This window comes from Triticum urartu, chromosome 5A, assembly GCF_056163025.1.
Source record: "Triticum urartu cultivar PI428250 chromosome 5A, HENAU_Tu73, whole genome shotgun sequence".
Lineage (NCBI taxonomy): Eukaryota > Viridiplantae > Streptophyta > Magnoliopsida > Poales > Poaceae > Triticum > Triticum urartu.
The window spans coordinates 9,725,664-9,749,870 of record NC_141877.1 but is presented as its reverse complement, the minus strand read 5'-3'; the positions used below and the strand labels follow the sequence as shown (position 1 = coordinate 9,749,870).

At 43.9% G+C, this 24,207-nt stretch overlaps 1 protein-coding gene across 1 annotated transcript; it reads right to left on the bottom strand.

Annotated features, from left to right (window-relative positions):
- Positions 1 to 11,993: 11,993 nt before the first annotated feature.
- LOC147967442 (uncharacterized) lies at positions 11,994 to 21,141 on the bottom strand. The gene is made up of 12 exons (XM_087522469.1): positions 20,818 to 21,141; positions 20,570 to 20,725; positions 20,341 to 20,493; positions 20,088 to 20,254; positions 19,409 to 19,687; positions 19,188 to 19,318; positions 18,933 to 19,050; positions 18,726 to 18,818; positions 13,032 to 13,109; positions 12,841 to 12,928; positions 12,688 to 12,756; positions 11,994 to 12,425 (listed from the first exon to the last, which is right to left on the bottom strand). The coding sequence occupies exons 1-11, from the start codon at positions 21,023 to 21,025 to the stop codon at positions 12,713 to 12,715; spliced, it is 1,515 nt and encodes a 504-aa protein (XP_087378595.1). The 5' UTR covers positions 21,026 to 21,141; the 3' UTR covers positions 11,994 to 12,425; positions 12,688 to 12,712.
- Positions 21,142 to 24,207: the final 3,066 nt, after the last annotated feature.

Below are 24,207 nucleotides of genomic sequence, written 5' to 3'. Positions count from 1 at the left end.
ATACATGTTATTGATGTGTACTTTACTAGTGTTTATAGCAACCCCACTGTATTTGATACTAGTTCAGTTGCTAATAATAGTAACTCGAAACGGGAGTTGCAGAATGAACAGAGACTAGTTAAGGGTGAAGTGACAATGTGTATTGGAAATGGTTCCAAGATTGATATGATCATCATCGCACACTCCCTATACTTTCGGGATTAGTGTTAAACCTAAAATAAATGTTATTTAGTGTTTGCGTTGAGCATGAATATGATTGGATCATGTTTATTGCAATACAGTTATTCATGTAAGTTAGAGAATAATTGTTGTTCTGTTTACATGAATAAAACCTTCTATGATCATACACCCAATGAAAATGGTTTGTTGTATCTCGATCATGGTGATACACATTTTCATAACATTGAAGCCAAAAGATGCAAAGTTAATAATGATAGTGCAACTTATTTGTGGCACTGCCGTTTAGGTCATATTGGTGTAAAGCGCATGAAGAAACTCCATGTTGATGGGTTTTTGGAATCACTTGATTATGAATCATTTTGATGCTTGCGAACCATGCCTCATGGGCAAGATGACTAAGACTCCGTTCTCCGGAACAATGGAGCGAGCAACTGACTTATTGGAAATAATACATATTGATGTATGCAGTCCGATGAGTGTTTAGGATCGCGGCGGGTATCGTTATTTTCTGACCTTCATAGATGATTTGAGCAGATATGGGTATATCTACTTGATGAAACATAAGTCTGAAACATTTGAAAAGTTCAAAGAACTTCAGAGTGAAGTGGAAAATCATCGTGACAAGAAAATAAAGTTTCTACGATCTGATCGCAGAGACAAATATTTGAGTTACGAGTTTGGTCTTCAGTTAAAACAATGTGGAATAGTTTCACAAAATCGTGCCACCTGGAACACCACATCATAATGATGTGTCCAAATGTCATAACCGTACTATTATTGGATATAGTGCAATCTATGATGTTTCTTACCGATTAACCACTATAGTTTTGGGGTTATGCATTAGATACAGCTGCATTCACATTAAAAAGGGCACCATCTAAATTCGTTGAGACGACACCGTATGAACTGTGGTTTGGCAAGAAACCAAAGTTGTTGTTTCTTAAAGTTTGGGGTTGCGATGCTTATAAGAAAAGGTTTCATCCTGATAAGTTCAAACCCAAATCGGAGAAATGTGTCTTCATAGGATACCCAAAGGAGACAGTTGGGTACACCTTCTATCACAGATCCGAAGGCAAGACATTCGTTGCTGAGAATGGATCCTTTCTAGAGAAGGAGTTTCTCTCGACAGAAGTGAGTGGGAGGAAAGTAGAACTTGATGAGGTAACCATACCTGCTCCCTTATTGGAAAGTAGTTCATCACAGAAACCGGTTCCTGTGACGTCTATACCAATTAGTGAGGGAGTTAATGATGGTGATCATGGAACTTCAAATCAAGTTGTTACTGAACCTCGTAGGTCAACCAGAGTAAGATCCGTACCAGAGTGGTACGGTAATCCTGTTCTGGAGGTCATGTTAATTGACCATGACGAACCTACGAACTATGAGGAAGGGATGATGAGCCCAGATTCCGCGAAATGGCTTGAGGCCATGAAATCTGAGATTGGATCCATGTATGAGAACAAAGTATGGACTTTGATTGACTTGCCCGATGATCGGTGAGTCATTAAGAATAAATGGATCTTCAAGAGGAAGACGGACGCTGATAGTAGTGTTATTATCTACAAAGCTAGAATTGTCGCAAAAGGTTTTCGACAAGTTCAAGGTGTTGACTACGATGAGAGTTTCTCACTCGTATCTATGCTTAAGTCTGTCCGAATCATGTTAGCAATTGCCACATTTTATGAAATCTGGCAAATGGATAAACAAAACTACATTCCTTGATGGATTTATTAAATAAGAGTTGTATATGATGCAACAAGAAAGTTTTGTCAATCCTAAAGGTGCTAACAAAATATGCAAGCTCCAGCGATCCATCTATGGACTGGTGCAAGCATCTCGGAGTTGGAATATACGCTTTGATAAGTTGATCAAAGCATATAGTTTTATACAGACTTGTGGTGAAGCCTGTATTTACAAGAAAGTGAGTGGGAGCACTACAACATTTCTGATAAGTATATGTGAATGACATATTGTTGATCGGAGATAATGTAGAATTATTCTGCAAAGTATAAATGAGTTTTTCAAAGAAAGACCTCGGTGAAGCTGCTTACATATTGAGCATCAAGATCTATAGAGATAGATCAAGACGCTTGATAAGTTTTTCAATGAGTACATACCTTGACAAGATTTTGAGGAAGTTCAAAATGGAACAGTCAAAGAAAGAGTTCTTGCCTGTGTTACAAGGTGTGAAGTTGAGTAAAGACTCAAAACCCGACCACAGCAGAAAATAGATAGAGAATGATAAGTCATTCCCTATGCCTCAGTCATAGGTTCTGTAAAGTATGCTATGATGTTTACCAGTCCTATTGTATACCTTAGCATCTTTCTGGCAAGGGAGTACAATAGTGATCTAGGAGTAGATCACTGGACAACGGTCAAAATTATCCTTAGAGTACTAAGGAAATATTTCTCGGTTATGGAGGTGATAAAAGAGTTCGTCGTAAAGAGTTACGTCTATGCAAGCTTTTTATATCGATCTAGATGAATCTAAATCACAATCTGGATACATATTGAAAGTGGGAGCAATTAGCTAGAGTAGCTCCGTGCAGAGCATTGTTGACATAGAAATTTGCAAAATACTTACGGATCTGAATGTGGCAGACCCGTTGACTAAACTTCTCTCACAAGCAAAACATGATCACACCTTAGTACTCTTTGGGTGTTAATAACATAGCGATGTGAACTAGATTATAGAATCTAGTAAACCCTTTGGGTGTTGGTCACATGTCGATGTGAACTATGGGTGTTGATCACATGGTGATGTGAACTATTGGTATTAAATCACATGGCGATGTGAACTAGATTATTGACTCTAGTGCAAGTGGGAGACTGAAGGAAATATGCCCTAGAGGCAATAATAAAGTTATTATTTATTTCCTATATCATGATAAATGTTTATTATTCATGCTATAATTGTATTAACCGGAAACATAATACATGTGTGAATACATAGACAAACAGAGTGTCACTAGTATGCCTCTACTTGACTAGCTCGTTGATCAAAGATGGTTATGTTTCCTAACCATAGACATGAGTTGTCATTTGATTAACGGGATCACATCATTAGGAGAATGATGTGATTGACTTGACCCATTCCGTTAGCATAGCACTTGATCGTTTAGTTTGTTGCTATTGATTTCTTCATGACTTATACATGTTCCTATGACTATGAGATTATGCAACTCCCGTTTACCAGAGGAACACTTTGTGTGCTACCAAACGTCACAACGTAACTGGGTGATTATAAAGGTGCTCTATAGGTGTCTCCAAAGGTACTTGTTGGGTTGGCGTATTTCGAGATTAGGATTTGTCACTCCGATTGTCGGAGAGGTATCTCTGGGACCACTCGGTAATGCACATCACTATAAGCCTTGCAAGCATTGCAACTAATGAGTTTGTTGCGGGATGATGTATTACGGAACGAGTAAAGAGACTTTCCGGCCGCACCTCCCCCCTTGCTCCTTTACATACGGGAGCAGGGGCCACCCTAGAGACACAACAATTGATTTGATCTTTTAACCGTGTTTAGGCGAAGCCCTGTGTCGGTAGAACATCATCATCGTCACCACGCCGTCATGCTGACGAAACTCTCCCTCAACACTCGGCTAGATCGGAGTTCGAGGGACGTCATCGGACTGAACATGTGCTGAACTCGGAGGTGCCGTGCGTTCGGTACTTGATCGGTCGGATCGTGAAGACGTACGACTACATCAACCGCATTGTGCTAACGCTTCCGCTTTCGGTCTACGAGGGTACGTGGACAACACTCTCCCCTCTCGTTGCTATGCATCACCATGATCTTGCATGTGCGTAGGAATGTTTTTGAAATTACTACGTTCCGCAACAATTGTCTGTTAGATGAGTGCCCAACCTGGGGGCCACGGTGAAAGTCGGAGTGGCGGCTTTGGGTATTTCCGGTGTGAGGGTGTTGGCTTTGGTCGCTAGGGTGAGGAAGCTATCGACTAGGCTAGGACACAACCTCGGCGTTGGTGTGGACATCGGAGCGGTGGCTCTAGGATCCGAAGTAGGGTGGTAGGTTGTTGTCTCTTGTCACCTAGGTTTCCGTGTTCTTGGCTCGATTGGTGCACACCCTTGGGGCTGGCGTGTGCGCTTGTCACAAGCGGTATTTCCATGCAATTCCAAGTAAATTTGCATGTGCCAACTCTAATTTTCAAAATAACTTTCCGTTTTGTGTGCCTGTACCGCTAATGAAGCGGTAGGGGGTGGCCAATATTTTCCATGCTAGGTGGGTTATTCTAATCATGAGTGTTATTCATTTGTCATCACACGGGAGTGTGGCAGGTAATAGGAATGCCCAGTCCCGAAATGAAAAAAAATATGATGATAATAATAAATTCCTTGGAAAGTCTTGGTATGGAAGGCACCCGTGGATACGGCTAGCCATGGATTGTGTACGAATGGTGAAAGGGAAATAAACTTTCTTTTATGTTTGGGAACCGCCTATGATTTGTCTAGCATGGAAGATATTAGGAATTCTCGGTCGTTTTCATTGATAGGAAAATCATGCCTCTCAAAATAATTTTCTCTCATTTTAAGCCTTGAGCTCTGGCACCTCTGCGAATCTCTGCTTCCCTCTCCGAAGGGCCTATCTATTTACTTTTATGCTATTTTTAATTTTATTTTGAGTCTTCATCTTCTCTTACAAAGCACCAACTAGGGAACACTATTGTCATACTTGTGCATTGGATGTAGCTAATATTTGTGTGTGTTTCATGAATGGATCAATGATTGAGCATAATGGGCTAGGGATAGCTTTCTTTAGTTTTGATATTTTAAAAGACATGGTTTCTTTTTAGTATGCTTGAGTATTGATTCATGTCAATCATTCAAGTTCAAATGTCCATGCTACAAAAAAAAGTATATGATGAATATGAGAGGTAGAATTCCACATCAAAAATCCGTTTTCATTTTCTACTTTATCATGATGAGTTTTATGAGATGAGATAGTGTTTTATGATGCTAGGAAAAGTGGTTGAAATTATCAGGTCAAACTTATTCACTATGCTAGCATTCACACTTCATAAATTATTTCTTATATCATTTACCTACTCAAGGACGAGTAGGAGTTAAGCTTGGAGATGTTGATACGTCTTCGACGTATCTATAATTTATGAAGTATTCATGTCATGTTTACAAAAAAATTATATGATTTTAGTATGATTTGAATCGAACTAACCAGGACTGACATTGTTTTCAGTAGAACTACTGTGGTGTTTTTTTGTGCAGAAATAAAAATTCTCCAAATGCAATGAAACTTTTTGATGCTTTTTTGGAACAAAAGAGGCATTAGAAGCTTCGTGGGAGAAACAGAAGGTGAAGCAGGTGGCCACTACCCACCAGGGCACGCTAGGGGCCTTGGCCGTGGGCTGGGGGTAGTGGGCACCCTTTTGCCCATCTTCGCATGAAATAAACGCCAAAAAATCCTATAAATAGAGAAACCACCAGAAATAACCCTAGAAGTTCGACTCCGCCACCGCACGCCTCTGTACATTTGAAATACCATCTAGAGCCCTATTCTGGCACCCTGTCGGAGGGGGAAATCATCATCGGAGGCTATCTTCATCATCCTGGCGGCCGCCATGATGAGGAGGGAGTAGTTCACCCTCGAGGATAGGGGTATATGCAAGTAGCTATGTGTATGATTGTGACGCCCCCGATTCAATCATACACGCAAATGTGTACGATCAAGATCAGTGACTCACGGGAAGATATCACAACACAACTCTAGACACAAATTAAAATAATACAAGCCTTATATTACAAGCCAGGGGCCTCGAGGGCTCGAATACATCAGCTCGAATACACAAGAGTCAGTGGAAGCAACAATATCTGAGTACAGACATAAGTTAGACAAGTTTGCCTTAAGAAGGCTAGCACAAAAGCAACAATGATCGAAAAGGCAAGTCCTCCTGCCTGGGAGCCTCCTAGCTACTCCTGGTCGTCAGCGGTCTCCACGTAGTAGTAGGCACCCTCGAGGTAGTAGTAATCATCAGTGGTGTCGTCTGGCTCCTGGGATCCGACATCTGGTCGCAACAATCGGGTATGGGAGAAAAAGAGGTAGCAAAGCAACCGTGAGTATTCATCCAAAGTACTCGCAAAACTTACATCAGATCTAAACTAAGTATGCATCTGTATCAAAGGAATGGGCTATATCTGTGGACTAAACTGCAGAATGCCAGAAGGGAAGGGGAAAGCCTAGCCTATTGAAGACTAGCATCTTCAAGCATCTTGCAGCATTTAGAAGAGTACAGATCAACATAATGTAAAGTAGTAGTAGTGTTATCAACCTCGGCCAGAGATCCTTTCTCGACTCCCTGCGAGAAAGCAATCCTAGAGATCACCTCAAATATCCAGTTCTAGTTGTGTTGATCCGGGATACAACTCCAAGTGTCCGTTACCGTAGGAAAGGGTATCGATAGATGTTTTCTTCCCTACAAGGGTGCATCAACTTACCCACCACGCTCGATTAACTCCGGCCGGACACACTTTCCTGGGTCATGCCCGGCCTTGGCCAAACAATACGCCACAACCCGACCTAGGCTTAATAGAGAGGTCAGCACGCCGGACTAAGCCTATGCCCCCAGGGGTCATGGGCCATCTCCCCGGGAACTCCTGCACGTTGCATACGCGGCCGGTAAGCAGACCTAGCTACCTCCTTAAACAAGGCAGGAGCTTACGCAGTCCAACCTGGCGCGCGCCGCTAAGTCGCTGGCGTCTATTAAGCTTCGGTTGATGTATACGACGCAGAACACCCATACTATGCCCACGTGATGGTTAGTTCTATCAGGCCAGAGGCCCCTCGGATCAAATATCCAAACTGTTAGTGTGTTGGTAGTGCGGTCACGAGCATAGACTCACGAAAGATGTGACCCCGTCGCCCCGTCTCGAGTACTTGCGGCAAGGGCTAAGAATGCCCGGCCACGCCTCGTGTTCAACTCTCGGGTACCCTTCAGGTCAACCCGTCTCCACATCACTCGCGGGTACCCCTAAAGATCGACCCGCCTTTCCATGTAACAATTGTAAATTTATAGTAACCATAGTAACTGTGTGTCTAACAACAAGGGAAACCCTGAGGAACCAGCCCGGTGAATTCCACTCGATGTAATCATCAAGGTGAACATAAGAGGAACCACCCTCGAGGTTCACACTTAAGGGGTTGCACGACAGAGTCGTATCGGAAGTGGTTAAGGAGGAAATCACCCTCGATGACCACGACCTAATAGCTACACTACAGAGATTTCATCAGGAGTGATGTATGAGGTGTCACCCTCGGCACTCGATAGTAACTCTGCAGAGTCGTACAACTAGGGGGTGATGTGCGGTGTCGGGGCCTGGACGTCGATCACATTGATCGAGTCATTGAACATAAAGCGGGGCAACTAGGACAAGGTGGGGGTCACTAATGGATCTCTAACCAACCTATACTAAGCAGTTTAGAATAAGCAGGTAAGGTATGAAGGCAGGTAACAAAAACAGGCTATGCATCAGAGTAGGATCATACAGAAAGCAGTAGCAGTTCTAAGACAAGCATGAGAGGGAAAGAAATGGGCAATATCAAAATGCTCAAGGGGGTTTTGCTTGCCTGGAAGCTCTGCTGAAAAAGAAGAAGTGTCGTCGACGTAGTCGATCACAGGGGCGGCATCGGTCTCGGGGTCTACCGGAGAGAAGAGGGGGAAGAGACAGTAAATACAGAGCAAACAGATGCATCACTAAGCATTACATGACGATAGGCAGAGCTAGGGTTGTCCTAACGTAGTACTAAATGTTGCAGACGGAGGGGATAAACATCCGAGGATGAATTCCTGGCGTTAGACGAATTCCGGACAGGTGGAAGAGAGGGGACGGTTTCATGTTCAGCATTCTAGAGGCATGTGACAGGTGAATGGACCGCGCATTCGGATTCGTTGGATTTTTCTGAGCAACTTTCATGTAGAAAACATTTTAATCGGAGTTACGTTTTAATTTCTATGAATTTTCAAAGTTTAAACAATTTCCTAGATTTATTATTAAACTAAAATAGGGTTATTGCACCAGCATGATGTCATCATGACGTCATCAGTCAGCTGAGTTGACCATGGTCAACCATGACATGTGGGGCCGGTCAGTGCCCAGTCAGCAGTACAGTCAGCATTGACAGTCAACAGGGTCAATGGGGCCCATCGATTAGTGTCACATATTTAAAAAAAGGGGTGTTTAAATTAAGCTAACTAGGGGTGGGCCCCCACTGGCATAGAGTCCTCTGACTAACTAATTAGCTAATTAGGCCGCGCTTGGTATGGTTGTAATTCGATATAAGTGTATTTAACTTCCGGGTGTAACTTACCGGTCTAGACCTTTTTTCAGTTGGAAACCAAAACGACCGGCGGAGACCTGTATATTTTACAAGCGTATTCAGATGGAAAACGAGAATCCAAACAGGGCCTTAGGCAAAATTAATTAAGTTAATTAACTATCTAACTAATTAATTATTAGTAGTGTTTTGTTTTTCAAGGTGTGGCCCCGCGTGGTCAGTGGCCCATGGCCTAAGCGGGTCCTGGGCGAAGCGAGGCGGGCGAACGGGCGCAGCCACGGGCGCCCGACGGGGTGAGTCGGGCGCTGGCCGTGGCGATGTGCTGGCGCAGCGAGCAGCCATGGCCTGCGCGGGAGAGGGGGGCAACGGAGCGGGTAGAGCCGACGAGGTCCTGACGGAGCGGCGCGGCCGAGCGCAGCGGCGGCGGAGCAGCGCAGCAGTAACAACAGAAGACAGGGGAGGAGCGACGAGGGGGGAAGGAGCAGCGAGCGCGCGTGAAGGAGGATCAAGCCGCGGCCACGGGCAACAGCGGCCCACGGGCGCGCGCGCACGCGTGAGGCGCCACCAGGGCATGGGATGGGCGCCCACGGGAGCAGAGCTCCAGCCGCAGCCACGGCGGAGCGTCAGCCATGGTGGAACCAGCGGCGGTTACGGCTACAGATCCGACAGGGGAAGAGGGGGAATCGGGCGAGGGCCTCACATAGGAGCTCGTGGGCGCGTCGAGGAAGCCGAGGGAGCTCAGAAGGCGGCACATCTGATGACGGACGGCGGTAGCCGTGGTGGGGAAGACGGCCCGATGGCGAGGAAGCTGGGCATCCCGACTTGATTCACTAGTCGGGGACGAAGGAGACGATGAGGAGGATGCTCCTGAACATCTTCTTACGGCGCGGGGAGCACGGTGGTCATGATGGCGACGGCGGTCGTGGTGACGACAGCATCAAACTTGTGTGGGGGAGGAGGAAAACGATGCGGGGAGGGGAATGGTCGTGCTAGGGTTCTCCGAGGAATCGAGGGGGGATTTCTAGTGCGCCGGGGTGCCTGGATGGCCGACACGTCACTTTTCTATAGATGAAACCTGGTACTTAAATCATGCACAATATTTCAAGACCATACACAAGGTTTTACATCATCTGGAAAACTATAGCTATTTGTTTATTTTAAAAGGGCCAAAATAAATGTTGTTGGACCATTTATTAATTTTCTAGGATTCTATGTGTGAGTCTAATGAAGTTGAGTTCAACATGAGCATGAACAGTGGTATTTATACTAAAATCCGAACATTTTAGTTTGATAGATTGAAGCAATAATAATTGGGCTTGTCTTTTAAATTTGAATTTGAGGTCGGTTTGGAACAAAGTGATGATTAGCAAAAATTATCATGATGACATGGCACCGTTAGGGGAGATTAGTGTAGCATGATTCTCGGGATGTTACAATGATCTCTCTCTCTCTCGTTTTCTTGATTTGGCACGATCTTGATGTACCGCGAGCTTTGTTAATATAGTTGGATCATATGGTGTTTCTCCCTCTCTATCTTGTTGTGATGAATCGAGTTTTTATCTTTGAGGTTTCACTATTATCGGATTGAATACTTTTATGGATTTAAAAACACTTGATGTATGTCTTGCATATGAATACCCGTGGTGACAATGGGGTATCATGATTCACTTGATATATGTTTTGGCACTCAACTCGCGGATTCCCGAGGTGACATTGGGGTAATCTATGCATAAGGGTTGATGCACATTTTCATCCTACTTTCTCCGGTAGAAATCTTGGGGCACTCTTTAAAGTTCTTTATGTTGAATTCAATATTACGAATCTGACATTGCTTGATACATATTGTATAATTGACACGTGGATACTTGTAGTGACATTGGAGTATCTGGGTGACATTAGAGTTGGTTGATGCGTATCATATGGTGTTATTTTAGTACGAACTCTAGGGCTGTTCGTGACACTTAGAATAGCTCAATAGATTGATCGGAAAGGATAACTTTGAGGTGGTTTTGTACCCTACAAACAATTTCTTCTTAGATTCTCCGCTAGATAAGAACTTTGGAGTGATTCTTTATCGCACGTCGAGGGATGGTTATATAATTCAATTATGTTAACACTGTTAAGATATTGCGCTAGTGAAAATATGAACCCTGGACCTTATTTTCAAACATTGCAATACCGTTTGTGCTCCATTTTATCACTTCCTACCTTGTTGTTTTTATATTTTCTATATTACAAAAACCTATATCTACTACCCATACTACACTTGTATCACCATCTCTTCGCCGAACTAGTGCACCTATACAATTTGTCATTGTATTGGGTGTGTTGGGGACACACGAGATTTCTTGTATTTGATTGCAGGGTTATTTGAGAGAGACCATCTTCATCCTACGCCTTCAACGGATTGATAAACCTTCGGTCATCCACTTGAGAGAAAAATGGTACTGTCCTACAAAACTCTACACTTGGAGGCCTAACACGAGTCTACGAGAATAAGTTGTGTAGTAGACATCATATCCCTATCATAGAATTGGAACATCAAATTCCAAACGCTAGCATGTTCCAAACTACAAATGAAAAGTATAAACTTCAGGAAATGAGTACTCATTTCAAAGCATCATTCACAAACTACAAATTACATAGACTTAATCCCTATTTTCAAAACCCTAAATTCAGTCAAACAGGATAGCAAAATTCAATAAATTTGATAGAGAGAGAGAGAGAGCTCAGGTTCGTTTCGACCCAGCCGCTTCCGACATAGCAATCAACGTCCGTTAGCGCCGCACCGTCACCATTGTCGGCCTGAGAGGGATCAGCCAGTCAAAACGTGCTCAAAAAGTAGGTCAGTGTTTTTGCCATTGTCAAAAATTCGGTTTAATGCACAATATCACGAATTGTAAAGGGATGTTTTCGGCGATCGTGACATGACTAGCGGTTCTATGCATTTTACTCCCTCTTTCTCATTGGGACTCTCCCAGTCGAAATGGTACATGAGATTTACTAGCATAATCTCCATTGTAGCGAGCGCCAAATTTGCCTCGGGCCCATCCTTCGTTCGGATCCAAATGGCAAGTACTTAAAATATTGACCTTGTGGTAGGAAAACCTCTCCGGCATGAAATCCTCTAGTCTCTCCCAATGGTCCAAACGTTTACAATAATACTTCCTCCGTTCCAAAATAGATGGCCCAACTTTATACTAACTTTATTTGGCGGGTATGCTATATCCGTCAACTGTGGACTAGTGTGGGAGGAGTAAAGGTCCTGGTGGGTGCAAGCGCAGGGCTTCATGGTTGCCCTGTAGGCTGCTGAGGTCCCTCCTCGGTAATCATCCGCCGCAGTTGAAAGTGTGCACGCAATCTCGAATTGAAGACCTCGGTTAAATGAGAGGGTTCCAGAATTGGGGAGCTTGGTGAAATTAGAGACTCTTGCTCTGTTTTACCCTGCGCAGCAAGGGTGCACGTACACACAACGGGAATGAATTCGCAATGTAGCAAACATTTCGCTCTAGCATTGTTACCAACTTCCAGCTTCAATTCATCATCCACAGCGTACAGACAGGATGTGAGTCTCACCGAACTGAAAACAATTACGGAGTAGTAGCCAGTAATCCCTAAGCTATTCTGCTTCTGCAGTCTAAACATTACACTAGCATAATGACCGGGTTCAATTCATCATCCACGGCAGCTTCACTTGCATAGGGACAGGATGTGAGTTTCACAAGACTCAAAATAACTAGTAGCCAGTAACATACAGGTTCTGCTCTGCTCTAGCATACAGATTATGCTCTAAACTAAGCTGCTTCTACCGTTCCAAAGGTTTGTGTCTCGGAACACAGACACACAAAGATTATGTCAGAACTTGAATTTGCAATTGGCAGGCAAGGTTTTTTTTCCAATGACTCGTCCATGAAGGCCAGCAGCAGGCAAGCACCTACACAAAAAAAAAAACATCAAGGTTCAGTTAGATACAACTTTGAAGAGCATGCTTCGCCAGCGATCAGTGGTTAAATTTTGCCAGCTAAAAGATTGATCAAAATAGTGCGTTTTTCCCCCCAATGCAAACAGAGTGAGATAAGATAACAAATGATTTTTTTCATGAAGTTGTTTACGGTACAGGACAACCTCCTGTACAACCTTCGAATTTGAGTTAAAACATGTTGAATCTAAACTATGTTAAAAAGGAAGATGTTTACCTCTCTCAGGCCCAGCTCAAGAAACTTACGAGACTGGCATGGCTTCTTTTCCCATGATAGGGTAAGTGCCTACAACAAATAAAAACATCACAATTAGAGCAGATGTATCTTTGGTTCCTGCAAAAATATGACTTATAATAGAGACATGTTTACCTTCCACAATGTCTTCTCCAAGATCCGATACAATTGCAGTCAAGTTTCTAGTTCTCCGGCGATGTTTGATGGCATCAAATATGTTCACCTATAAAGCAATCCATAGAATTAACATACCGAAACATCTTTTTCATAGTGCTATGGTCGGCATGAATTAAGTTATTCATAGTTACAATATAGAATTAACTTACGGAGACATCTCTTTCAGCATATAACTCTTTTCCTTGATCAAAATGATCCCAGCATATGTCTATCAACATCTGCTCCAACTGGCGAAATTGCAAAAGTCAAGAGTGTCACATAAAAAATATAGAGAATATACCCTACAACCAAGTGTACTAACCCTCGCACCTCTCCCACTCCCTCACACAAGATTCTTTCTTATTCTGTGATTTTTGAAATACAAGATGGCTACAACTCTAAAGATCTTTCATAAAGAAACTTGTTATGTGATTTTTGAAATATACAGTGTCTACAACTCTAAAGATATTTCACATAAAAAGCACCTCCGCTAATCTAGCATACTCTATAACCCATACTTCAAACTCTGTAATATCAAATGAACAATATTATATGCTCCCTTTGAAGGAACATACTCCATATACTATCAAATGAATGACAGTTATGTATACACTTGTCATTATCAACAGAGTATCCTATGCTTCGTGATGCATATGCATACTCCTTTATTGAATTAATAGTACATATACCAGATACTCCAGCTAGATGTACAATTCAACATATTTACACCCTAAGTAATAGATACTCTTTGTAAATCTTAGCTACATGATACATATGTGCCAATAACAAAACATACACTTGTCATGGCCGACCGTAGGTGGGGCCATCATTATGGTGCAGGGCTAGGGCACAACAGCTGCAGCCTGATACTTCTCGTTACTAGAATTGTTGAGATAGGAAAGATCTGGAGTTTGTTAGGCAAGGTTCAGAGTTTTGTTAGGAATGGGTCTGATCCAACTTGGGGATCAAGTAGATGTTGTCCATATATTGGACAGTCGTGTAAGCCTTAAAAGGCATCAATCAAATAAAACCAGAAAACAGAGGTTCACCTACACCAAGCCTCTCGCCCACCTCTCTCTTCATGCTACGACACAACAGGCCCCTCACGACTAAGCTCTCCAGAGCTTGGGTCATGAAAACTTGGTAATGGAGCAGTCTTTCTTGGATACCCGTTGTCGGCGGCCGATGTTCAAGGCAATGGCTCCTTTTCAAAAGGAAGCCATCGATGGGGCACCGAAGGGCATGAAGCAAGATATTGCTAGCATCCAAGAGCAAGGGCCGGCAAACAGCCTAGCCGTCAGCGAGCTGCAGCAAGATGGCACCGGTAGTCTCCCGTCAACAACGGGAAGGACAATCTTGGCCTTGTTGCCAAGGTCAACGACACAGACGATGACTCACAAGGGACTCTTAGGTTTGGCAAATTGGGAGTTCCCAGTCTTTGATGGTCGGAAGACGCACTTCCCTGGTTGACTCGAGTAAAGTGGGTTTTTTAAGGGCAGGGTACTCCATAACGCAGCAAGGCGTGGCTAGCGTCATACCACCTGGCCGGAGGGCCTCACTACGGTACAGCTACCTCAAGCACGCGAAAGTCGTGCCACCATGGGAGAGTTTCAGCGGACAACTTAATACTCCCTCCATTCCAAAATATAGTGCGCCCGCGCTTCCCGAGATCCAACTTTGACCATAAATTTAACCAACGAGACCAACTACGGCAGGAGAAAAAATTATATAATTGAAAACTTCTTTTGAATACGAATTCATTGATATAATTTTTCCTCCCGCCGCAATCGGTCTTTGTAGTTAAATTTACGGTCAAAGTTGAAGCACGAGAATAGAGGAAGCACTACATTGTGGAATGGAGGGAGTAATGGTTTTCGTCTGAAAAGTTGTGACAAGACAGAGGAGAGAGGACGAGGACTAGGGTCCACCAGCTACTGCCGAACACACACCCTGTCGACCCACTCGCTCGTCTACCCGGTCCCTTACAGCTCCTGCCAAGGCTGCTATCAGTAGATACCTCAGGAATTGCACATGCCACCCTAGGCAGAAGGCCCTTCAAGTGCCTCACGACTACGGAGATGAACGACCGTCATGCCAAACTTAGCTTCAACTGCAATTAATAAGTTCGCACCTGGTAATTGTTGTAACAATTTTTTTTATCTATGTGGCTAAGAGGGACGATGGCGACTATACTAAGGACGTGGATGTAGAGGTCTCCCTTCACGCTCTCATCGGAATCTATAAAAGCTCAACGATGTAGCCGGCAGCTATCATCCGTGGAATCATCCTCGTCGCTCATCCACTATGGCTCCACCCACAATTTCCTATCAGACCAGGCCAACATGCGCAGTGGTGTGGAGCTTTCCCAACGTGCAAGCATGCGTGTGGTTGTGGTCAACAGCGTCAAGGTCATCTGTTGCGGGATCTAGTGTTGTTGCGGGATCTAGAGTGGCCTTGACGTATAGGTGGGCACACAACCATTCATCATCCACTGCTATACCCTTCCTTTGTAGAGTTACAACAAGGTGCTCAACGTATAGTGGCTCGGGGCTCTCTACGACCCATCTGTTGGGACACACCAAGCTCAAAAAGTCCTTTGGCATCATGACCATGTAGTCACGTTGCATAGGAAGGCGACCATGGGCGTTCATTCCCTTGCTTGCGAGGGGCAGGAGAACAACCCTGTTACGAGATTTTGAGGGCATGTTCATCGAGCCGTGCACATCACCTCTAGTGCAGTGATGTGATCACCGCATTCACCTCCTTCCAGGGACGGCTCCCGTGGTGGTGCATCCATATCACTATTGGACACCTCAAAAGGAGATTGAGCGGCAATGCGCCAATATGCTAGATCGGGGATTGATTAGGCGGATCCATTCCTAATTTTAGTCCCAACCCTTTTGGTCAAGAAGATAAGGTGGCTCACGGAGTTTCTACATCGACTACCGCGCCTAAACAAGTACACCATCAAGCACAAGTTGCTCGTCCCAGTGGTGGACGAGCTTCTCGACAAGCTCAAGGGTGCTTGCTATTTCACTAAATTGGATATCACCAAACCACAATGCATGTCAATGATATCCACAAGAAGATGTCTCGCACCCACAAGGGGCTCTTCACGTTTCTAGCCATGCCTTCCGGCTTGATAAACGCGACGTCGACATTTCAAGCCTTAATGAATGTCGTCCTTCGGCCCTTCCTACGAAGATTTGTACTTGTGTTTTTTTATGATATATAGATTTACAGAAAGTCTTGGGTTGACCACCTACGCCATGTACATGATGTATTCCAATTGATGTAGCAGCATCTGATGGCGCTTAAATGGTCCAAGTGCATTTTTGAAAGAAAAAAACAATGGCATACTTAGGGCACATCATCTCAGCAAAGGGGGTGGCTATGGATCCCGCCAAGGTTCAGAGTGCGATAGGCTGGTTGATGTTGTGAATCCTTTGACTGGCAGGCTACTACCGCAAGTTCATTTGCGATTTTGAGGCTATTGCGTAACCCCTAACGGCGCTCTTAAAAAAGAGGAGCATCGTTCGTCAAATGCATCAAGGACGGAGCAGACTAGCTCAAGGTGAAGGACGAGAAGATTAAGCATAGATGGCGGGAGTACTTCGACAAGCTGTTCAATGGGGAGAATGAGGGCTCTACCATTGAACTAGACGACTCCTTTGATATACCAGCAGGCGTTTTGTGCGGTGCATCCAAGAGTCTGAGGTCAAGGAGGCTTTAAAAAGGATGAAAGGAGGCAAGGCGATGGGCCCTGATTGTATCTCCATTGATGTGTGGAGAGGCCTCGGGGACATAGCGATAGTATGGCTAACCAAGCTTTACAACCTCATTTTTGCGCAAACAAGAGCCAGAACAATGGAGACGGGTATATTAGTACCAATCTTCAGGAACAAGATGTTCAGAGCTGTACTAATTACCGTGGAATTAAGCTGATGAGCCATACAATGAAGCTATGGGACAGTCATTGAGCACCGCTTAAGGACAAGCGTGGCCAAAAATCAGTTTGGTTTCATGCCTGGGAGGTCGACCATGGAAGTCATTTTCTTGGTACGACAACTTATGGAGAGATACAAGGAGCAAAAGAAGGACCTGCATATGGTATTCATTGACTTGGAGAAGGCCTTTTATAAGATATCGCGGAATGTCATGTAGTGGGCCTTGAAGAAACACAAAGTCCTAGCAAAGTACATTACCCTCATCAAGGACATGTACGATAATGTTGTGACAAGTGTTCGAACAAGTGATGGCAACACTGATAACTTCCCGATTAAAATAGGACTGCACCAGGGGTCAGCTTTGAGCCCTTATCTGTTTGATTTGGTGATGGATGAGGTCACAAGGGATATACAAGGAGACATCCCATGATGTATGCCATTTGCGGATGATGTGGTGCTAGTCCACGATAGTCTAATGGAGTCAATAGGAAGTTAGAGCTATGGAGACAAACCTTGGAATCGAAAGGTTTTAGGCTTAGTAAAACTAAAACCGAGTACATGAGTCACAGTTTCAGGACTACTAGGCACGCGGAGGAGGTTAGCCTTGATGGCCAGGCGGTGCCTCAGAAGGACGCCTTTCAATATTTGGGGTCAATGTTGAAGAAGGATGGAGATATTCATGAAGATGTGAACCATCAAAGCAAGGGAAAATGGATGAAGTGCCGCCAAGCTTCTGGCATTCTCTTATGACAAGAGAGTGCCACAAAAGCTAGAAGGCAAGTTCTATAGGACAGTGGTTCGACCCGCAATGTTGTATGGCGCCGAGTGTTGGCCGACTAAAAGGCAACATGTTAAACAGTTAGGTGTGGCGGAGATGCACATGTTGAGATGGATGTGTGGCCACACAAGGAAGTACCAAGTCCGGAATGATGATATACGAGATAGAGTTGGGGTAGCACAAATTGAAGAGAAGCTTGTCCAACATCGTCTGATATGGTTTGGGCATATTCAGCGCAGGCATCCAGAAGCTCTAGTGCACAGCGTACGGCTAAAGTGTGTTGATAATGCCAAGAGAGGTCGGGGTAGTCCGAACTTGACATGGGAGGAGTTTGTAAAGAGAGATCAGAAGGACTGAAGTATCACTAAAGAACTAGCCATGGACAGGGGTGCGTGGAAGCTTGCTATCCACGTGCCAGAACCATGAGTTGGTCGCGAGATCTTATGGGTTTCACCTCTAGCTTGTTGTTGTTGGTGATGACTGACTTTGACTAACTCAAGCAACGTTCACGGCGACACCAGTACTACACATGTCGATTTTCTAAAAGCAATTCATCGTTGACTATGACGCCTTCGGTTTGGGGTTGTGCTACACCAAGGTGACAGGGTTGTAGCCTTCTTCCGCCACCCTATAGCTCCACGCAACACCAAGCTCGTTGCCTAAGAATGAGAGTTGATTACCATCGTCCATCTAGTGCGCCATTGGCACCCATATCTCTGGGGCACGCATTTTGAGTGCAAACAGAACACTACAGTCTAAAGTATTTGCTTAACCAACGCTTGTCCATGATCCCTCAACATTACCACGTCAGCAAACTACTTGCACTATGTAGTGGAATTCAGTTCGGAAAGCTCAATACTAAGATGGCAAGCACCGTGAGGTTACCATTGAGGTTGACCAATGGGTGTGGCCTGATCCAATTGATGAGAACAACCATTGATGTTGAAAGTTGATCTATCCAAGCATGAATCAGGAAGGTGCTTCAACTAGCACGTCATTATTTAAATTATTTAACTAGGAATACAAAATTACTTGCTACCGATTATAGGATGTGGGAGATTAATCTAAGGTGGATTAGAGATTAACTAAACCCGAATGTACTAAAAAAATAAAATACAATAAATACACAATATACACACCTCAATTGTAGTAGAAATGTACTTTCCATTAAAGCTTTCAATAACATCACCCTCACGAATTCCAATTTTCTCAGCATGTGATCCTTTAGACACCTATTTTAAATTAGCATTGTTACATCATAATACGCATGTGAGAAACGGCTTTAGATGGAACTATTAACAAAAGTGGAAAAAATAAAAGAAAAATAAGCACCATAATATATATACCTGCTCAACAATAAGACCGGACTCGATGTTATGCTTACGTGTCATTCTCTCAATACAGATAGGATCTAAATGTTTTATTGAAGTAAACGTCATTCCAAGATGGAGGCGAGGCATACAACTACACCAAATAAAACGGAGATCAAATAAGTATCACCCAAATGTAAGAAAAAACATTATAGCGCTATTATCTTTACAAGACATTAGAATCACAAGAGTACTAACACATAATTGAGGAGAAAATGAGTGAATACATACTTGAATCTTCTCCAAAAATCCAAGCACTTGTGCAATAAGAACGAAGGTATGAATGTCTCCTTAATATGGTTGTTAACTAGACCCACAACTTTCCCTTCTAAATCAATGATGGGTCCTCCATCATCACGAAGCTATATCATTGCAGTAGTGACAAATATTACAATTTGTAATAATAAAATAGCAAGATTGAAGTACAAAGCATAAATTGAGATATAACGCACCAGTGAGGGACTAGATGGATCACAAGACAAATACATATAGTGACATCTCTCATACCAGGATGGAATCTTATAAGCCACCATACCATGAGTGGTACTAAGATTCAGACTTTCATCTCTCCCGAGTCTGAAAACATCTTGACCAGAACGCACACACTCGGTAAAAGTAGGCAACTGAACTGGTTTGTCCACTTGAACTTTATAAATAGCAAATTCATAATGCTCCTGGAGATAGAGGAGGCGGGCAGGCACAGCTGTGTTGTCCAGCAAGTGAACAATGACCTAAAACGGCGATGTCAAAAGTTATCACACTTCATTTTTGACAGAACTTATATTGACAAAAACATTTTTGGGAGATGCACCATTATGAAAATCAAACGCTAGATACTAGTTCATATTTTCTATTCTAGCAAAGTTGAAGATGATGTCACATTTTATTAGCAATTAGCTACATTTGACAACAGATACATTACAAATAATTTAATTTGAGAGGGAAGAAACAAACAAATAAAAAAAAGCAATAGTTGAAATGTGTTTTTCCTTGTCCAGTAGTGCAAGGCTCACCACCCAAATCTCAATCAAAAAGGAAACCAATGAAACATGCATTGTGTAGGTCCGGGTAGAATCATTCGGTGACAAGATTATAAAGAGACAAGTGAATGTTGAAAAGGATAAGGAGCACCTTAGCCTCACGATGATAATTGCCTGTCCACTGCACCTTCCACTCGAATGGGTTTTTTGGTTCTTTCTTTTCACGAATGAGCTGAGCGGATGTCAAAACAAGGGCGGTTTTGCTATGATCGTCCCTTTCAAACCATAAACCAGAACACTTGTTCAGCGGGTCATTCTCTGCAAATGAACCAAAAGTCATAAATATTTGGCCAGTTGTGAAATCAGATATTAATTTAGAAGCAATTAGGATGTTAAATACACACCGACAAATGATGAGAGCAAAATCACAGATTTAGCAGCAAGAAGTGTTGCATCCCTTGCTTGTTCAAGAATAGGAAGCAAGCGATGGGTCTTGAACAGGCAGGAGGGTGCTTTATAGCAGTGATGCTCCATAGTGAAGAGGTTAGCTCGACGATCTATGCAAGGAAAATTAAGATTAGGTTGGAAATTAACGATGACAAGAAAGAATCGGGGAGGAGAGGGGGCGTTTACCCCGTTCTGCTTCGTACTTGGCCTTGGCGTCCTCGAAGTCAGCGAGTACGTCCAGATCATCAACTAGGTCGTCGGGAATGTAGGGTTGGTAGATCGGGGGGCTGGGTGGATCGGAGGATTCCTCCGCCACGGACTCGACCACATCGTACACACGATCTACGGAAAGATCGACAGCATGAACAAGTAAACACCAATCTGTCATGACGACCAAAGGAGGAAAAGAGGTTGGAACATGGGGGTAAAATCACCTTGTTTTGCTTCCGATTGGGCTTTGTTGGGCTCGAAGATCGCCAAGTGTATCTCTGGATGGGAAGTCCGAACAGCTAGCTCGCCCGAAGATCTAGGGTTTGTGGAGTGGAGAGCTGTCCCCTCCCCCTCCTCTGCCACGCTTCGCCTCTTCGCTTCCCGCTCCGTCGTCTCCAGCTCGTCGCCGCGCATCCTGACGGCCCTCGACATCTCTCTCACCTCCGGCGCCGCCGCCGCCGCCGCTGCCGCCTCTGCACCAGACAGGCCGGAATACGGTTTGGGGATCGATGGGAGGGACTCGCGTCCGCGTCTACGGGTGGGTCCGTCTGTTTTTGTTTTTTTTTTCAAAACACACGAGCACGCATCTTTACACCTTGTATAATCATCCCATAACATAGGGAAAAAAAGTTGTTTCCCTCAAAAAAAAAATCATCCCATAGAAAAAAAGTGTCTGATTCTTTTTCTTAATTAATCATGATTCGAAAAAAATAATAAATATCCAATAGAAAAATCATAAGAGTTCATTCTCGACCACTCTATTTTGTGGTCTTTGTAGGTGTATTAGCTTGTTCATCGATAATTCAACCCGGAGCCCGGGCTTAGATGAGCTCGGTGAACAGTAGCGCGATTTAAGTGGTCTTTGTAGGTGTATTAGCATGTTCATGGACTTGACACATAAAAGATGATCAAGTGGGGGAAATATTCTATGCATCATAGTCGGGATATATGGAGTGTTTGATGTTTGGACATTTGTCAACTTGTTGAATTGAAGAACCAACACCGCAGGTGCATCGACGTTGTTCACGTGATTCCAACGAGACCAAAAACGCCAGAATCAATGTTCATATAAAAAATAAGCGGCGAAAATACTAAAGCTCTCGGAGGTCCTAGGTTCAGATTTTCATGAAGGGCTACGGTATGAGCGGGCCACAGCTCGTACCACGTCCTGACAACTTTGTACAATAGCCATAACTTTGTCAATTTTGCTCTAACTTCGTTCCGGTTCGTTCTTACGCGATCCTTGGCGAACAAGGATGTTTTGTGAGAGGATTTGGCTCTTGGTGCGAAGCACCCCATGGATGCCACCATGGTACCTACACCAAAAGAGCTCACGCACATGCTATTGAATCTGAGGTGAGCTCGATCCTCTTCAAAATACCTTTACATTCCAATGAGACACGGTTGCTACCTCAATCTAGAATGCTCAATGTGATTAGATGTGATGGAGACAAACATGGAGCGGCAAGGACTGAAGACCAAACTATCACGAAGAAAGAAGGGACCAAGAAAATGGAGCGTGAATGGCAAGACTTGAAGGCAAAGTTGGCTCAAGACCCTATCAGACTTTTGAACCCAACCTCTGAGTTGGCCTCTGACCAACGACATTCCTCTCTGGTACCCTACCGGAATGTTAGAGGTAATGCCCGACTTGGCCTCCGACTAGGGTCAGAACATCTGACGAAGCATCCGACGAGACCTCTGACTTACGTACTATCTCCGGGGTAGATACTTCGAAGTAATATCTGACCTATCCTCCGACAAGTCAGAACATCCGACATGTTTGTGTGCTTAACAATTGGGGAGATGTCCTTTGTACCCCTAGCTCGTCCCTAACCTCCAGCCACCTATATATTTCGTACATTTGTCATTTGTTAGGGTTAGCAAAGTATATTGAACTGAATTGAGAGAGCTTGGCTTATTGTACGTTCGCCTAGAGGGTCAAGTCCTCCTAAGGGAGAAGAATCTCTCAAGATTACCAAGCCTTCTAAGGGAGAAGGATCCCCATCATATGATCAACAAGACCACCCATGGGAGAAGGATCTCTCAAGATCATCAAGCCCTCATCTCCTTAGGATTTTGTAAGACTATCCTTGCTACTACTTCCCCTCGTTTTTCTTCTGTTCTTGTGGATGTCATGAGTTTTCTAATCTAATGGGTGTGTAATTGGATCTTGTCTTGAGTGTTCTTCATCTTGTTCTTGAGTTCATCCTTCTCCACCTCCAAGTGTGAAAGATTGAGAACCCTAAGGCTTGGCCCTACATCATCTTGGTATCATGAGCAAGGTTTCTCACACTTTGGAGCCCTCCCCATCCACCCCCTCTAGTCTAATTTTGCTTTGCTCTTTCCAATTTCGAAAATCTTCACCAAAAATGGACTCACCCAAATCCATGCTATTTCTGTGTTCTTGTGAGAATTTTGTTGATTTGGATCCGTGTTTTGGTGTTTGCAAGTGGATTTAGCTTTTCCCTCACGAAATCCCCCTCCCCACTACGATTTTTTTACTTTCGCCCTTCAAATCTCAAGATCCAGCCCGAGTTCATCTGCCTCGTATGGCAGCCGGAACATCCAAACCCAAGTTAGTTATTCTGACCCGGTCGTAACATCTAACACATTGCCTGACCTCGTGTCCGACTTGCACCAAGAGCTTTGCCAGGTGGGCTGATACGTCTCAAGCGTACATATATTTTCTTGATTGTTTAATGCTATTATATAGTCACTTTATAATACTTTTATATCATTTATGTTATTTTTCTGGACTAACCTATTAATTAATCCATGAGGCAAAACTTTTGCTTCCGTTTTGAAAAACAATAAATGTCCAATAGAAAAATCATAAGAGCTCATTGTTTTGTGGTCATTTTAGGTCGGATTGGGGCTCTCCCTCCAGAGGAATTGGAATCCTCCAGGCCGAGCTGATCTCATCCTGACCAAGGGTGAGCAGCACTTAACTACGCCCTGCGGCGGAAGATAGCATCTCCCTTGGAGCTCTGTAATGTTGCACATGGTGATGACGGGGGGCATCCAAAGCCTTCTCTTGCTAGGAGCCTTCTCCTTGGTTGCCTGAGCTCCTAGTGCCTTTCCCCTTGCCGGCCATCTCTTCAGGATGCAGGAGGGGAATGGGTCGAAAGGAGCAAAAGCAAGATGTTTTCCACGACTCTGGGCATTAGAGCTCGGGAGTATTTTGGGCAATGGAGCAGGAAAGGTGGCGTGGGGCAAAATGGATTCACCCATACATTTCTATAGCCCAGTAACAATACGAAGGGGCACCACGCCGCGTAGTAAATTTGCTCGCTCGCAATGAGACGTACAATATATATGCGCACGGTTCAAGGGATTTCGTTGGTGTGAGGTGTGCTTGAGATGCGTCGGTATTTTTCCCAAAGAGGAAGGGATGATGTAGCACAGCGATGGTAAGTTTCCCTTAGTGATGAGACTAAGGTTATCAAACCAGTAGGAGGACCATGCAACACTATGTAAATAGTACCTGCACACAAAGAACAAATACTTGCAACTCGACGCGTAGAGGGGTTGTCAATCCCTTTCGGGTAAAATAATATGATAAATTAGATTGAAAAGATGCGAAAGCGAATAAAACGCAGTAAGGTATTTTT